Genomic DNA, 17173 nt, shown 5'->3' on the forward strand with positions numbered 1-17173 from the left:
TTGTTGAAGCACCTTTGGCAGCGATTACAGCATCGAGTCTTCTTGGGTATGACGCTACAAGCTTGGTACACCTGTATTTGGGGAGTTTCTCCCATTCTTCTCTGCAGATCCTCTCAAGCTCTGTCAGGTTGGATGGGGAGCGTCGCTGCACAGCTATTTTCAGGTCTCTCCAGAGATGTTCGATCGGGTTCAAGTCCAGGCTCTGGCTGGGTCACTCAAGGACATTCAGAGACTTGTCCCGAAGCCACTCCTGCCTTGTTTTTGCTGTGTGCTTAGGGTCGTTGTCCTGTAGGAAGGTGAACCTTCACCCCAGTCTGAGGTCCTGAGTGCTCTGGAGCAGGTTTTCATCAAGGAGCTCTCTGTACTTTGCTCCGTTCATCTTTGCCTCGATCCTGACTAGTCTCCCAGTCCCTTCCCGCTGAAATACATCCCCACAGCATGATGCTGCCACCACCATGCTTCACCTTAGGGATGGTGCCAGGTTTCCTCCAGACGTGATGCTAGGCATTCAGGCCAAGGAGTTTAATCTTGGTTTCATCAGAACAGAGAATCTTGTTTCTCATAGGCTTGAGAGTCCTTTAGGTGCCTTTTACTGAGGAGTGGCTTCCGCCTGGGGTCTGAATGCTTTCCGAATGCACTGTGTGTACTGCTCTTTGACTCCCCTGTTGTCCTGTCTGATCTAAGGTCTATCTGTTCTCTGCCTGATGGACATCTGTCTCAGGGTGTGTGTGTAACACAGTAAGGCAGAGTGTGTGTGGGTCTTGGGGTGTGTGTGTGTGGGTCTTGGGGTGTGTGTGTGTGTTTGTCTTGGGGTGTGTGTGTCTGTGTTTCTTGGGGTGTGTATGGGCAGATAGATGCTCATGTATCTGGTTTCACGCTGTGTCCTTGTGCTACCTGATATCCCCAGCTCGTGTGTGTGTGTGTGTGTGTGTGTGTGTGTGTGTGTGTGTGTGTGTGTGTGTGTGTGTAAATGGTGAACCTGTTAATTAGTGTTATAGATAAATGTGTCTATCATGTTGTTAATTAGTGTTAGATATATCCTGGTTCAGTGACACAACGGAACACAAAAATAACGACCAGCTTAGCGTCAAGACTCTAGAACACAATGTCTACATTCTAGTGTTCTCTCCAGAGTGTTCTATCCAGAGTGTTCTATCCAGAGTGTTCTATCTAGAGTGTTTTATCCAGAGTGTTCTATCTAGAGTGTTCTATCTAGAGTGTTCTATCCAGAGTGTTCTATCTAGAGTGTTCTATCCAGAGTGTTCTATCTAGAGTGTTCTATCTAGATTGTTCTGTGCAGAGTGTTCTGTGGCTGGGCTGTGGATCACAATGGGACTCCATAGAAGAGGATTCTAACTAGGCCGTCTCTGTTATTTGCGAGTTGAATAATTAATCCCTTGGTTGGAGGCAGCAGGGCAACATGAAGACGGTGGTGCTACTGGTGTGGATCAGCTGCTGGATCGATGGTGAGAGAACCTCTATCATGTTAATTAGTGTTATAGATAAATGGTGAGAGAACCTCTATCATGTTAATTAGTGTTATAGATAAATGGTGAACCTCTATCATGTTAATTAGTGTTATAGATAAATGGTGAACCTCTATCATGTTGTTAATTAGTGTTATAGATAAATGGAGAACCTCTATCATGTTGTTAATTAGTGTTATAGATAAATGGTGAACCTCTATCATGTTGTTAATTAGTATTAAATGGTGAACCTCTATCATATTAGATAAATGGTAGATAAATGGTGAACCTCTATCATGTTAATTAGTGTTATAGATAAATGGTGAACCTCTATCATGTTAATTAGTGTTATAGATAAATGGTGAACCTCTATCATGTTAATTAGTGTAAATGAACCTCTATCATGTTAATTAGTGTTATAGATAAATGGTGAACCTCTATCATGTTGTTAATTAGTGTTATAGATAAATGGTGAACCTCTATCATGTTGTTAATTAGTATTATAGATAAATGGTGAACCTCTATCATGTTAATTAGTGTTATAGATAAATGGTGAACCTCTATCATGTTGTTAATTAGTGTTATAGATAAATGGTGAACCTCTATCATGTTAATTAGTGTTATAGATAAATGGTGAACCTCTACCATGTTAATTAGTATTATAGATAAATGGTGAACCTCTATCATGTTGTTAATTAGTGTTATAGATAAATGGTGAGAGAACCTCTATCATGTTGTTAATTAGTGTTATAGATAAATGGTGAACCTCTATCATGTTAATTAGTATTATAGATAAATGGTGAGAGAACCTCTATCATGTTGTTAATTAGTATTATAGATAAATGGTGAACCTCTATCATGTTAATTAGTATTATAGATAAATAAATGGTGAAATTAGAACCTCATAATATCATTAGTTAATTAGTGTTATAGATAAATGGTGAACCTCTATCATGTTGTTAATTAGTATTATAGATAAATGGTGAACCTCTATCATGTTGTTAATTAGTATTATAGATAAATGGTGAACCTCTATCATGTTAATTAGTGTTATAGATAAATGGTGAACCTCTATCATGTTAATTAGTGTTATAGATAAATGGTGAACCTCTATCATGTTGTTAATTAGTGTTATAGATAAATGGTGAACCTCTATCATGTTGTTAATTATTATAGATAATAAATGGTGAACCTCTATCATGTTAATTAGTGTTATAGATAAATGGTGAACCTCTATCATGTTAATTAGTGTTATAGATAAATGGTGAAGAACCTCTATCATGTTGTTAATTAGTTATAGATAAATAGTTAATTAGTGTTATAGATAAATGGTGAACCTCTACCATGTTAATTAGTATTATAGATAAATGGTGAACCTCTATCATGTTGTTAATTAGTGTTATAGATAAATGGTGAGAGAACCTCTATCATGTTGTTAATTAGTGTTATAGATAAATGGTGAACCTCTATCATGTTAATTAGTATTATAGATAAATGGTGAGAGAACCTCTATCATGTTGTTAATTAGTATTATAGATAAATGGTGAACCTCTATCATGTTAATTAGTATTATAGATAAATGGTGAGAGAACCTCTATCATGTTAATTAGTGTTATAGATAAATGGTGAACCTCTATCATGTTGTTAATTAGTATTATAGATAAATGGTGAACCTCTATCATGTTAATTAGTGTTATAGATAAATGGTGAACCTCTATCATGTTGTTAATTAGTGTTATAGATAAATGGTGAACCTCTATCATGTTAATTAGTGTTATAGATAAATGGTGAACCTCTATCATGTTAATTAGTGTTATAGATAAATGGTGAACCTCTATCATGTTGTTAATTAGTGTTATAGATAAATGGTGAACCTCTATCATGTTGTTAATTAGTGTTATAGATAAATGGTGAACCTCTATCATGTTGTTAATTAGTATTATAGATAAATGGTGAACCTCTATCATGTTGTTAATTAGTGTTATAGATAAATGGTGAGAGAACCTCTATCATGTTGTTAATTAGTGTTATAGATAAATGGTGAACCTCTATCATGTTAATTAGTGTTATAGATAAATGGTGAACCTCTATCATGTTAATTAGTGTTATAGATAAATGGTGAACCTCTATCATGTTGTTAATTAGTGTTATAGATAAATGGTGAACCTCTATCATGTTGTTAATTAGTATTATAGATAAATGGTGAACCTCTATCATGATAATTAGTATTATAGATAAATGGTGAACCTCTATCATGTTGTTAATTAGTATTATAGATAAATGGTGAGAGAACCTCTATCATGTTAATTAGTATTATAGATAAATGGTGAACCTCTATCATGTTGTTAATTAGTATTATAGATAAATGGTGAACCTCTATCATGTTGTTAATTAGTATTATAGATAAATGGTGAGAGAACCTCTATCATGTTGTTAATTAGTATTATAGATAAATGGTGAGAGAACCTCTATCATGTTAATTAGTGTTATAGATAAATGGTGAACCTCTATCATGTTAATTAGTGTTATAGATAAATGGTGAGAGAACCTCTATCATGTTGTTAATTAGTGTTATAGATAAATGGTGAACCTCTATCATGTTAATTAGTGTTATAGATAAATGGTGAACCTCTATCATGTTAATTAGTGTTATAGATAAATGGAGAACCTCTATCATGTTAATTAGTGTTATAGATAAATGGAGAACCTCTACCATGTTAATTAGTGTTATAGATAAATGGTGAGAGAACCTCTACCATGTTGTTAATTAGTATTATAGATAAATGGTGAGAGAACCTCTACCATGTTGTTAATTAGTGTTATAGATAAATGGTGAACCTCTATCATGTTAATTAGTGTTATAGATAAATGGTGAGAGAACCTCTACCATGTTGTTAATTAGTGTTATAGATAAATGGTGAACCTCTATCATGTTAATTAGTGTTATAGATAAATGGTGAGTGAACCTCTATCATGTTAATTAGTGTTATAGATAAATGGTGAGAGAACCTCTATCATGTTAATTAGTGGTATAGATAAATGGTGAACCTCTATCATGTTAATTAGTGTTATAGATAAATGGTGAACCTCTATCATGTTGTTAATTAGTGTTATAGATAAATGGTGAACCTCTATCATGTTGTTAATTAGTGTTATAGATAAATGGTGAACCTCTATCATGTTGTTAATTAGTGTTATAGATAAATGGTGAACCTCTATCATGTTAATTAGTGTTATAGATAAATGGAGAACCTCTACCATGTTGTTAATTAGTGTTATAGATAAATGGTGAACCTCTATCATGTTAATTAGTATTATAGATCAATAATTCCTCCCTTTCCCCCCCCCCTCTCCCCCCCTCCCCCCTCTCCCCCCTCCCTCTCCCCATCCCCTCCCTCCCCTTCTCCCTCCCTCCCCCTTCTCCCTTCCTCGCCCCTCCCCTCCCTCTACCCCATCCCATCCCCTCTCCCCCCCCCTTCTCCCCCCTGCCCTCCCTCTCCCCTCCCTCCCCTCCCCCCCCTCCAGTATGTACCAGTGCCCAGGGTCGTTATGCCCAGAAATTGCTTAATGACCTGATGGAAAATTACTCGAGTGCCCTGAGACCAGTAGAGGACACGGACAAGACCCTGAACGTCACACTACAGATCACCCTGTCTCAGATCAAAGATATGGTGAGGACTCACTATAGACCATCACCCTGTCTCACTATAGACCAGGGGTGTCAAACTCATTTCGCATCGTGGGCCACATACGGCCTAGGGAGATGTCAAGTGGGCCGGACCATTAAAATTATACCATACTCTGCTACACTGCTCCACGAAATTGAAAATGTATGGAGTTGTATGAACAGTAGAATTCCATCACACAACTTCTGTTTTGAAGCTGCTGACTAACATTAAAGTGCACATTTTTTAAATCACCACAGTAAGGATTCATCTTCACAGAGCTGTATTCTTTCAATGCAAACAGTATCTAAGGCAGCATTTTAAAGGTGTTAGTCTAGTCTGGACTTGAAACTTGGCATCTTTTGGCCTGTACAAGTGCATCAACACCAGGTGTCATGTCCTGACTAGCTGTCACTTTCAGAATGTCATTTAAGTGCTTGTTTGTGAGCCTTGAACTCATTTTTGTTTTATTGATATTCATCACTGAGAAAATTTGTTCACAAAGGTAGGTTGTCCCAAACATGCACAAAATTTTAGCAGCCAGGGCTGTTAATTTGGGGTACCCTGGTAGTAGATACTGATAAAATCTGTCCAGACCTACAGAGGCAAATTTGCCCTTCAAATCTGCATCACACTGCAAATCAATTATCTCTAGCTGAATTTCGACCGGCAGATCAGAAGCTTTAACTGTGAAAGGTGAGCGAAAAACTGAAAATTCTGTCTCAAGTTCACCAAATACCTGAAAACGTTTCTCAAACTCCCGCAGTAGTCCTGCAATTTTGTCTTTGTACCGTTTCATGTCCGCATCAGGTCTGGTCACACACACATCTCTCAGACAGGGGAAATGAGCAGGGTTGCCATTTGCCAGTTGCATCTCCCACAAAGTCAGCTTCAACTTAAATGCATGTATGTTGTCAGAAAACTGTGTGACAACTTTTTGCGGCCTTGCAACATTTTGTTCAGATTGTTCAAGTGTTCAGTAATATCAACCAAGAATGCAAGGTCCCGTAGCCATTCCTGAGATTGTAATTCCAACACCGGTTTTCCTTTTTCTCCATGAACTGTCCGATTTCCTCTCGTAGATCAAAGAAATGCCTCAGCACAGCGCCTCGGCTTAACCATCTCACTTCAGTGTGGTATGGCAGGCTGTGGGTAATGTTGCTGTCGCTGAGAAGTTTGTCAAACTGACGATGGTTCAGACCTCTGGACCGGATGAAATTTACAGTGCGAACAACCACCTCCATGACGTGGTCCATTTTCAGCGACTTGCAACACAATGCCTCCTGGTGCAAAATACAGTGAAATGTCCAGAAACGATCTCCTCCATTAAGGGCTTGTACTTTGTCTTTGAACTTTGTCGCGACACCTGCTTTCTTTCCGACCATGGATGGCGCGCCGTCTGTAGCCAGGCTGACAGCGCGGGACCAGTCCACTCCAACTCTGTCCAATGCAGCAACGACAGAGCCGAAAATGTCCTCGGCTGTTGTGGTGTCCATCATTGGCACCAACTCAAGAAACTCTTCAGTAACAGTAAATGTCTCATCAACTCCTCGAATAAATATGGCCAGTTGGGCCACGTCTGTGATGTCAGTGCTCTCGTCAATTGCCACGGAAAATGCAATAAATGACTTGACTCTCTGTTTCAATTGACTGTCTAAATCTGCCGATAGTTCCGAAATCCTCTCTGCTATAGTATTCCTCGTCAGGCTAATATTGGCAAAAGCTTGTCGCTTCTCGGGACATACAAGTTCAGCCGCCTTCATCATGCATCGTTTAACAAAGTCACCGTCGGAATACGGCTTCGATGCTAATGCTATTTCGCTAGCAATTAGGTAGCTGGCTTTTACCGCTGCTTCACTGACTTCTCGGCTCTGGATGAAAGTTGACTGCTGTTTCCTCAGACCCGCCAGCAATTCGTTAATCTTATCTCTTCTCAGTTGTCCTTGCAAGCCGTCATATGTTTCGCTGTAATGAGTCTCGTAGTGGCGTCGAATATTATATTCCTTCAATACCGAAACTTGTTGCAAACACACCAAGCACGAAGGTTTTCCGTGCATCTCTGTAAATAAATAGGACGTGGTCCATTTTTCTTTGAAAATTCTACACTCCTTATCTACTTTTCTCCGTTTGGATAACGACATTTTGGCTAATGAGGGTGTAGCGGAGAGGTAGAGACCAAGGTATTAACAACGTCGTAACAAGCAGCAGATGGCGCATTGATACCGTCTGCTGTTTTCAGTCTGTCTCAGTGATGCGGCTTGTCTTCTACTCTGATGGAAAGAGTGCGCCCCTTAGCGGATAATCCATGAATTGCAGCGAATTAAAAATATTAATTCCATGTCTTTTATGCATTTTTTCCACTTTCAAATTATCCTGCGGGCCTGATCGAACCTCCTTGGGGGCCGGTTCCGGCCCGCGGGCCGTATGTTTGACACCCCTGCTATAGACCATCACCCTGTCTCAGATCAAAGATATGGTGAGGACTCACTATAGACCATCACCCTGTCTCAGATCAAAGATATGGTGAGGACTCACTATAGACCATCACCCTGTCTCACTATAGACCATCACCCTGTCTCAGATCAAAGATATGGTGAGGACTCACTATAGACCATCACCCTGTCTCACTATAGACCATCACCCTGTCTCACTATAGACCATCACCCTGTCTCAGATCAAAGATATGGTGAGGACTCACTATAGACCATCACCCTGTCTCAGATCAAAGATATGGTGAGGACTTACTATAGACCATCACCCTGTCTCACTATAGACCATCACCCTGTCTCACTATAGACCATCACCCTGTCTCAGATCAAAGATATGGTGAGGACTCACTACAGACCATCACCCTGTCTCAGATCAAAGATATGGTGAGGACTCACTATAGACCATCACCCTGTCTCACTATAGACCATCACCCTGTCTCAGATCAAAGATATGGTGAGGACTCACTATAGACCATCACCCTGTCTCACTATAGACCATCACCCTGTCTCAGATCAAAGATATGGTGAGGACTCACTACAGACCATCACCCTGTCTCACTATAGACCATCACCCTGTCTCACTATAGACCATCACCCTGTCTCAGATCAAAGATATGGTGAGGACTCACTATAGACCATCACCCTGTCTCACTATAGACCATCACCCTGTCTCAGATCAAAGATATGGTGAGGACTCACTATAGACCATCACCCTGTCTACCTATAGACCATCACCCTGTCTCAGATCAAAGATATGGTGAGGACTCACTATAGACCATCACCCTGTCTCAGATCAAAGATATGGTGAGGACTCACTATAGACCATCACCCTGCCTCAGATCAAAGATATGGTGAGGACTCACTATAGACCATCACCCTGTCTCACTATAGACCATCACCCTGTCTCAGATCAAAGATATGGTGAGGACTCACTACAGACCATCACCCTGTCTCACTATAGACCATCACCCTGTCTCAGATCAAAGATATGGTGAGGACTCACTATAGACCATCACCCTGTCTCACTATAGACCATCACCCTGTCTCAGATCAAAGATATGGTGAGGACTCACTATAGACCATCACCCTGTCTCAGATCAAAGATATGGTGAGGACTCACTACAGACCATCACCCTGTCTCACTATAGACCACCATCCTGTCTCAGATCAAAGATATGGTGAGGACTCACTACAGACCATCACCCTGTCTCACTATAGACCATCACCCTGTCTCAGATCAAAGATATGGTGAGGACTCACTATAGACCATCACCCTGTCTCACTATAGACCATCATCCTGTCTCACTATAGACCATCACCCTGTCTCAGATCAAAGATATGGTGAGGACTCACTACAGACCATCACCCTGTCTCACTACAGACCATCACCCTGTCTCAGATCAAAGATATGGTGAGGACTCACTACAGACCATCACCCTGTCTCACTACAGACCATCACCCTGTCTCAGATCAAAGATATGGTGAGGACTCACTATAGACCATCACCCTGTCTCAGATCAAAGATATGGTGAGGACTCACTACAGACCATCACCCTGTCTCACTATAGACCATCACCCTGTCTCAGATCAAAGATATGGTGAGGACTCACTATAGACCATCACCCTGTCTCAGATCAAAGATATGGTGAGGACTCACTATAGACCATCACCCTGTCTCACTATAGACCATCACCCTGTCTCAGATCAAAGATATGGTGAGGACTCACTATAGACCATCACCCTGTCTCACTACAGATCACCCTGTCTCAGATCAAAGATATGGTGAGGACTCACTACAGATCACCCTGTCTCAGATCAAAGATATGGTGAGGACTCACTATAGACCATCACCCTGTCTCACTATAGACCATCACCCTGTCTCAGATCAAAGATATGGTGAGGACTCACTAGAGTGCAGGACTATCTCTCCAACCCTGTTCCTGGTGTACTGCAGGACTCTCTCTCCATCCCTGTTCCTGGGTTACTGCAGGACTCTCCAACCCTGTTCCTGGGTTACTGCAGGACTCTCTCTCCAACCCTGTTCCTGGGTTACTGCAGGACTCTCCAACCCTGTTCCTGGGTTACTGCAGGACTCTCTCTCCAACCCTGTTCCTGGGTTACTGCAGGACTCTCTCTCCAACCCTGTTCCTTGGTTACTGCAGGACCCTCCAACCCTGTTCCTGTTGTACTGCAGGACTCTCTCTCCAACCCTGTTCCTGGGTTACTGCAGGACTCTCTCTCCAACCCTGTTCCTGGGTTACTGCAGGACTCTCTCTCCAACCCTGTTCCTGGGTTACTGCAGGACTCTCCAACCCTGTTCCTGGGTTACTGCAGGACTCTCTCTCCAACCCTGTTCCTGGTTTACTGCAGGACTCTCTCTCCAACCCTGTTCCTGGGTTACTGCAGGACTCTCCAACCCTGTTCCTGGGTTACTGCAGGACTCTCTCTCCAACCCTGTTCCTGGGTTACTGCAGGACTCTCTCTCCAACCCTGTTCCTGGGTTACTGCAGGACTCTCCAACCCTGTTCCTGGGTTACTGCAGGACTCTCTCTCCAACCCTGTTCCTGGGTTACTGCAGGACTCTCTCTCCAACCCTGTTCCTGGGTTACTGCAGGACTATCTCTCCAACCCTGTTCCTGGTGTACTGCAGGACTCTCTCTCCATCCCTGTTCCTGGTGTACTGCAGGACTCTCCAACCCTGTTCCTGGGTTACTGCAGGACTCTCTCTCCATCCCTGTTCCTGGGTTACTGCAGGACTCTCTCTCCATCCCTGTTCCTGGGTTACTGCAGGACTCTCTCTCCATCCCTGTTCCTGGGTTACTGCAGGACTCTCTCTCCATCCCTGTTCCTGGGTTACTGCAGGACTCTCTCTCCAACCCTGTTTCTGGGTTACTGCAGGACTCACCATCCCTGTTCCTGGGTTAGTGCAGGACTCTCTCCCCAACCCTGTTCCTGGGTTACGGCAGGACTCTCTCTCCAACCCTGTTCCTGGGTTACTGCAGGACTCTCTCTCCATCCCTGTTCCTGGGTTACTCCAGGACTCTCTCTCCAACCCTGTTCCTGGGTTACTGCAGGACTCTCTCTCCATCCTTGTTCCTGGGTTACTGCAGGACTCTCCATCCCTGTTCCTGGGTTAGTGCAGGACTCTCTCCCAAACCCTGTTCCTGGGTTACGGCAGGACTCTCTCCCCAACCCTGTTCCTGGGTTACTGCAGGACTCTCTCTCCATCCCTGTTCCTGGGTTACTGCAGGACTCACTCTCCAACCCTGTTCCTGGGTTACTGCAGGACTCTCTCTCCAACCCTGTTCCTGGTGTACTGCAGGACTCTCTCTCCAACCCTGTTCCTGGGTTACTGCAGGACTCTCCAACCCTGTTCCTGGGTTACTGCAGGACTCTCCAACCCTGTTCCTGGGTTACTGCAGGACTCTCTCTCCAACCCTGTTCCTGGGTTACTGCAGGACTCTCTCTCCAACCCTGTTCCTGGGTTACTGCAGGACTCTCCATCCATGTTCCTGGGTTAGTGCAGGACTCTCTCCCCAACCCTGTTCCTGGGTTACTGCAGGACTCTCTCTCCAACCCTGGTCCTGGGTTACTGCAGGACTCTCTCTCCAACCCTGTTCCTGGGTTACTGCAGGACTCTCTCTCCAACCCTGTTCCTGGGTTACTGCAGGACTCTCTCTCCAACCCTGTTCCTGGGTTACTGCAGGACTCTCTCTCCAACCCTGTTCCTGGGTTACTGCAGGACTCTCTCTCCAACCCTGTTCCTGGGTTACTGCAGGACTCTCTCTCCAACCCTGTTCCTGGTGTACTGCAGGACTCTCTCTCCAACCCTGTTCCTGGGTTACTGCAGGACTCTCCAACCCTGTTCCTGGGTTACTGCAGGACTCTCTCTCCAACCCTGTTCCTGGGTTACTGCAGGACTCTCTCTCCAACCCTGTTCCTGGGTTACTGCCGGACTCTCTCTCCCACCCTGTTCCTGGGTTACTGCATCTATAATAATTTGTGCAGTGTATTTTTAATGTCTCTAGAGGGCAGCAGTGGATCGTAATGTAGATATAACAATGTTAGTCAAATAACCAGGATGTCAAGGTTCATCTGTCCTGACGTCTTACGTGTGTGTGCGCGTGTGTGTGTGTGTGTGTGTGTGTGTGCAGGACGAGAGGAACCAGGTGTTGACTACCTACCTGTGGATCCGTCAGACGTGGTTTGATGCATACCTGAAGTGGGATAAAGAGGAATACGATGGACTGGAGGTTATCCGCATCCCCAGTAACCTGGTCTGGAGACCTGACATAGTGCTCTATAACAAGTCAGTCTGGATCTCTGTCTCTCTGTGGAGACCTGACATAGTGCTTTATAACAAGTCAGTCTGGATCTCTGTCTCTCTGTGGAGACCTGACATAGTGCTCTATAACAAGTCAGTCTGGATCTCTCTCTCTGTGGAGACCTGACATAGTGCTCTATAACAAGTCAGTCTGGATCTCTCTCTGTGGAGACCTGACATAGTGCTTTATAACAAGTCAGTCTGGATCTCTCTCTGTGGAGACCTGACATAGTGCTCTATAACAAGTCAGTCTGGATCTCTCTCTGTGGAGACCTGACATAGTGCTTCATAACAAGTCAGTCTGGATCTCTCTCTCTCTGTGGAGACCTGACATAGTGCTCTATAACGAGTCAGTCTGGATCTCTCTCTGTCTCTCTGTGGAGACCTGACATAGTGCTTTATAACAAGTCAGTCTGGATCTCTGTCTCTCTGTGGAGACCTGACATAGTGCTTCATAACAAGTCAGTCTGGATCTCTGTCTCTCTGTGGAGACCTGACATAGTGCTCTATAACAAGTCAGTCTGGATCTCTCTCTGTGGAGACCTGACATAGTGCTCTATAACAAGTCAGTCTGGATCTCTCTGTGGAGACCTGACATAGTGCTTCATAACAAGTCAGTCTGGATCTCTCTCTCTCTGTGGAGACCTGACATAGTGCTCTATAACAAGTCAGTCTGGATCTCTGTGGAGACCTGACATAGTGCTTCATAACAAGTCAGTCTGGATCTCTCTCTCTGTGTAGACCTGACATAGTGCTCTATAACAAGTCAGTCTGGATCTCTCTGTGGAGACCTGACATAGTGCTTCATAACAAGTCAGTCTGGATCTCTCTCTCTGTGGAGACCTGACATAGTGCTCTATAACAAGTCAGTCTGGATCTCTGTGGAGACCTGACATAGTGCTTCATAACAAGTCAGTCTGGATCTCTCTCTCTCTGTGTAGACCTGACATAGTGCTCTATAACAAGTCAGTCTGGATCTCTCTGTGGAGACCTGACATAGTGCTTCATAACAAGTCAGTCTGGATCTCTCTCTCTGTGGAGACCTGACATAGTGCTCTATAACAAGTCAGTCTGGATCTCTGTGGAGACCTGACATAGTGCTTCATAACAAGTCAGTCTGGATCTCTCTCTCTCTGTGTAGACCTGACATAGTGCTCTATAACAAGTCAGTCTGGATCTCTGTCTCTCTGTGGAGACCTCACATAGTGCTCTATAACAAGTCAGTCTGGATCTCTGTCTCTCTGTGGAGACCTGACATAGTGCTCTATAACAAGTCAGTTTGGATCTCTCTCTGTGGAGACCTGACATAGTGCTCTATAACAAGTCAGTCTCTGTCTCTCTGTGGAGACCTGACATAGTGCTTTATAACAAGTCAGTCTGGATCTCTCTCTGTGGAGACCTGACATAGTGCTTTATAACAAGTCAGTCTGGATCTCTGTCTCTCTGTGGAGACCTGACATAGTGCTTTATAACAAGTCAGTCTGGATCTCTCTGTGGAGACCTGACATAGTGCTTTATAACAAGTCAGTCTGGATCTCTGTCTCTCTGTGGAGACCTGACATAGTGCTCTATAACAAGTCAGTCTGGATCTCTCTCTGTGGAGACCTGACATAGTGCTCTATAACAAGTCAGTCTGGATCTCTCTCTGTGGAGACCTGACATAGTGCTCTATAACAAGTCAGTCTGGATCTCTCTCTGTGGAGACCTGACATAGTGCTCTATAACAAGTCAGTCTGGATCTCTCTCTCTGTGGAGACCTGACATAGTGCTCTATAACAAGTCAGTCTGGATCTCTCTCTGTGGAGACCTGACATAGTGCTTCATAACAAGTCAGTCTCTCTCTCTCTACATACCTCTCTATATACCTCTCTATATACCTCTCTTTATACCTCTCTATATACCTCTCTATATACCTCTCTTTATACCTCTCTGTGTCTCTATATACCTCTCTATATACCTCTCTATATACCTCTCTGTGTCTCTATATACCTCTCTATATACCTCTCTGTATACCTCTCTATATACCTCTCTGTGTCTCTATATACCTCTCTGTGTCTCTATATACCTCTCTATATACCTCTCTGTGTCTCTATATACCTCTCTATATCTCTCTTTGTCTCTATATACCTCTCTATATACCTCTCTGTGTCTCTATATACCTCTCTGTGTCTCTATATACCTCTCTGTGTCTCTATATACCTCTCTATATACCTCTCTGTGTCTCTATATACCTCTCTATATCTCTATATACCTCTCTGTGTCTCTATATACCTCTCTATATACCTCTCTGTATCTCTATATACCTCTCTGTGTCTCTATATACCTCTCTATATACCTCTCTGTGTCTCTATATACCTCTCTATATACCTCTCTCTGTCTCTATACCTCTCTATATCTCTCTGTGTCTCTATATCTCTCTGTGTCTCTATATACCTCTCTATATCTCTCTTTGTCTCTATATACCTCTGTGTCTCTATATACCTCTCTATATACCTCTCTGTCTCTATATACCTCTCTATATACCTCTCTGTGTCTCTATATACCTCTCTATATACCTCTCTATATACCTCTCTCTGTCTCTATATACCTCTGTGTCTCTATATACGTCTCTGTGTCTCTATATACCTCTCTATATACTGTTACGCATGCCTCTATGAAGAGGGAACGCAACACCCTGCTACAATTAAACTCTCCGTGAAGTGAAAAAGGTATGGACTGTAGGTGCGAGTAAGGATGACAACAGACAGAATGTGGTACCGTTTACAAGGACTTTATTCCTTTACACGGTAATATGAGGAAAAGGGGCTGGACGGAACCAAAGCAAAGAAAGTAAATCTCAAAGCCCCCCCTCTCCTATCTTACCTGCCTCTACCCACTACTTACCTAATTTAGCACCACCTGGTGCCCTAACCAAAATACAGGGGGTGGTCCGCCCAGGTCTTACCTAGTGTGCCTAGACAGCGAATATGCTACGGGTATATGTATGCCCGCGGGCCTCTTGCCTAAGCACTCCCTAGGTGCCTTCCCCTTTCTCTCCCCCTGGGAACAAATGAAACAGAACATTAAACAATTTCGCAAACAAACTAAGAAACAAAGGACATCAAAATAAGCTCTATCTGAGCAACAAACTCACAAAACATACCAACTCTCAGCAATGAACTCCCAGCAAAAATCAACCTCTATCAAAATATCTCTGCAATGAACTCCCAGAAAATCTCTCTCAAATCTCTCTAGCAATGACCTCCCAGAAAATCTCTCGCAAATCTCTCTAGCAATGACCTCCCAGAAAATCTCTCTCTCCTGAACAGAACACTGGCTTTTATATAGCTTCTGAAGGAATGGGTAAATGGAGACAGCTGAGTCTTGACGAGGGGGCGGAGTCAGCTCTCCAATTAGCCATGGAGTCGACCAATCAGCTGCTTGAGGGATTTCAGGAAGCCATTTCCTGAAATAAACACATGAAAATACACAAACTACAACACATAAACTGGGGAATGTAACATATACCTCTCTATATACCTCTCTATATACCTCTCTATATACCTCTCTGTATACATCTCTATATACCTCTCTATATACCTCTCTATATACCTCTCTATATACCTCTCTATATACCTCTCTATATACCTCTCTATATACCTCTCTCTATACCTCTCTACCTCTCTATATACCTCTCTATACCTCTCTGTGTATACCTCTCTGTATATACCTCTCTGTGTCTCTATATGTCTCTATATACCTCTCTGTGTCTCTATATACCTCTCTATATACCTCTCTGTGTCTCTATATACCTCTCTGTATACCTCTCTATATACCTCTCTATATACCTCTCTGTGTCTCTATATACCTCTCTATATACCTCTCTGTGTCTCTATATACCTCTCTATATACCTCTCTATATACCTCTCTGTGTCTCTATATACCTCTCTATATACCTCTCTTATATATACCTCTCTGTGTCTATACCTCTATATACCTCTCTATATACCTCTCTGTGTCTCTATATACCTCTCTGTATACCTCTCTATATACCTCTCCTCTCTGTGTCTCTATATACCTCTCTATATACCTCTATATACCTCTCTATATACCTCTCTATATACCTCTCTGTGTCTCTATATACCTCTCTGTGTCTCTATATACCTCTCTATATACCTCTCTATATACCTCTCTATATACCTCTCTATATACCTCTCTGTGTCTCTATATACCTCTCTGTGTCTCTATATACCTCTCTGTGTCTCTATATACCTCTCTCTGTCTCTATATGCCTCTCTGTGTCTCTATATACCTCTCTATATACCTCTCTCTGTGTCTCTATATATATACCTCTCTATATACCTCTCTATATACCTCTATACCTCTCTGTGTCTCTATATACCTCTCTATATACCTCTCTATATACCTCTCTGTGTCTCTATATACCTCTCTGTGTCTCTATATACCTCTCTATATACCTCTCTGTATACCTCTCTGTGTCTCTATATACCTCTCTGTGTCTCTATATACCTCTCTATATACCTCTCTGTGTCTCTATATACCTCTCTATATACCTCTCTGTATACCTCTCTATATACCTCTCTGTCTCTATATACCTCTCTGTGTCTCTATATACCTCTCTGTGTCTCTATATACCTCTCTGTGTACCTCTCTCTATATACCTCTCTATATACCTCTCTGTGTCTCTATATACCTCTCTATATACCTCTCTGTGTCTCTATATACCTCTCTATATACCTCTCTGTATACCTCTCTATATACCTCTCTATATACCTCTCTATATACCTCTCTGTGTCTCTATATACCTCTCTGTGTCTCTATGTACCTCTCTATATACCTCTCTATATACCTCTGTGTCTCTATATACCTCTCTATATAGCTCTCTATATACCTCTCTATATACCTCTCTATATACCTCTCTGTGTCTCTATATACCTCTCTATATACCTCTCTATATACCTCTCTATATACCTCTATATACCTCTCTGTCTCTCTCTGTGTCTCTATATACCTCTCTGTGTCTCTATATACCTCTCTATATACCTCTCTATACACCTCTCTATACACCTCTCTATATACCTCTCTATATACCTCTCTGTGTCTCTATATACCTCTCTGTATACCTCTCTATATACCTCTCTGTGTCTCTATATACCTCTCTGTGTCTCTATATACCTCTCTATATACCTCTCTATACACCTCTCTATACACCTCTCTATATACCTCTCT

General features: G+C 42.6%; 1 protein-coding gene across 1 annotated transcript in view; it reads left to right on the forward strand.

Annotated features, from left to right (window-relative positions):
- Positions 1-1047: 1047 nt before the first annotated feature.
- LOC135561674 (neuronal acetylcholine receptor subunit alpha-9-I) overlaps positions 1048-17173 on the forward strand; it is a 49509-nt gene continuing 33383 nt past the window's right edge. Inside the window, exons 1-3 of the mRNA XM_065003407.1 lie at positions 1048-1466; positions 4992-5137; positions 11775-11929. Of these exons, the coding sequence (XP_064859479.1) occupies positions 1421-1466; positions 4992-5137; positions 11775-11929 (347 nt within the window). The 5' untranslated portion in view covers positions 1048-1420. The remainder of the gene's footprint in view (positions 1467-4991; positions 5138-11774; positions 11930-17173) is intronic.

This window comes from Oncorhynchus nerka, linkage group LG18 (assembly GCF_034236695.1).
Source record: "Oncorhynchus nerka isolate Pitt River linkage group LG18, Oner_Uvic_2.0, whole genome shotgun sequence".
Classification (NCBI taxonomy): domain Eukaryota; kingdom Metazoa; phylum Chordata; class Actinopteri; order Salmoniformes; family Salmonidae; genus Oncorhynchus; species Oncorhynchus nerka.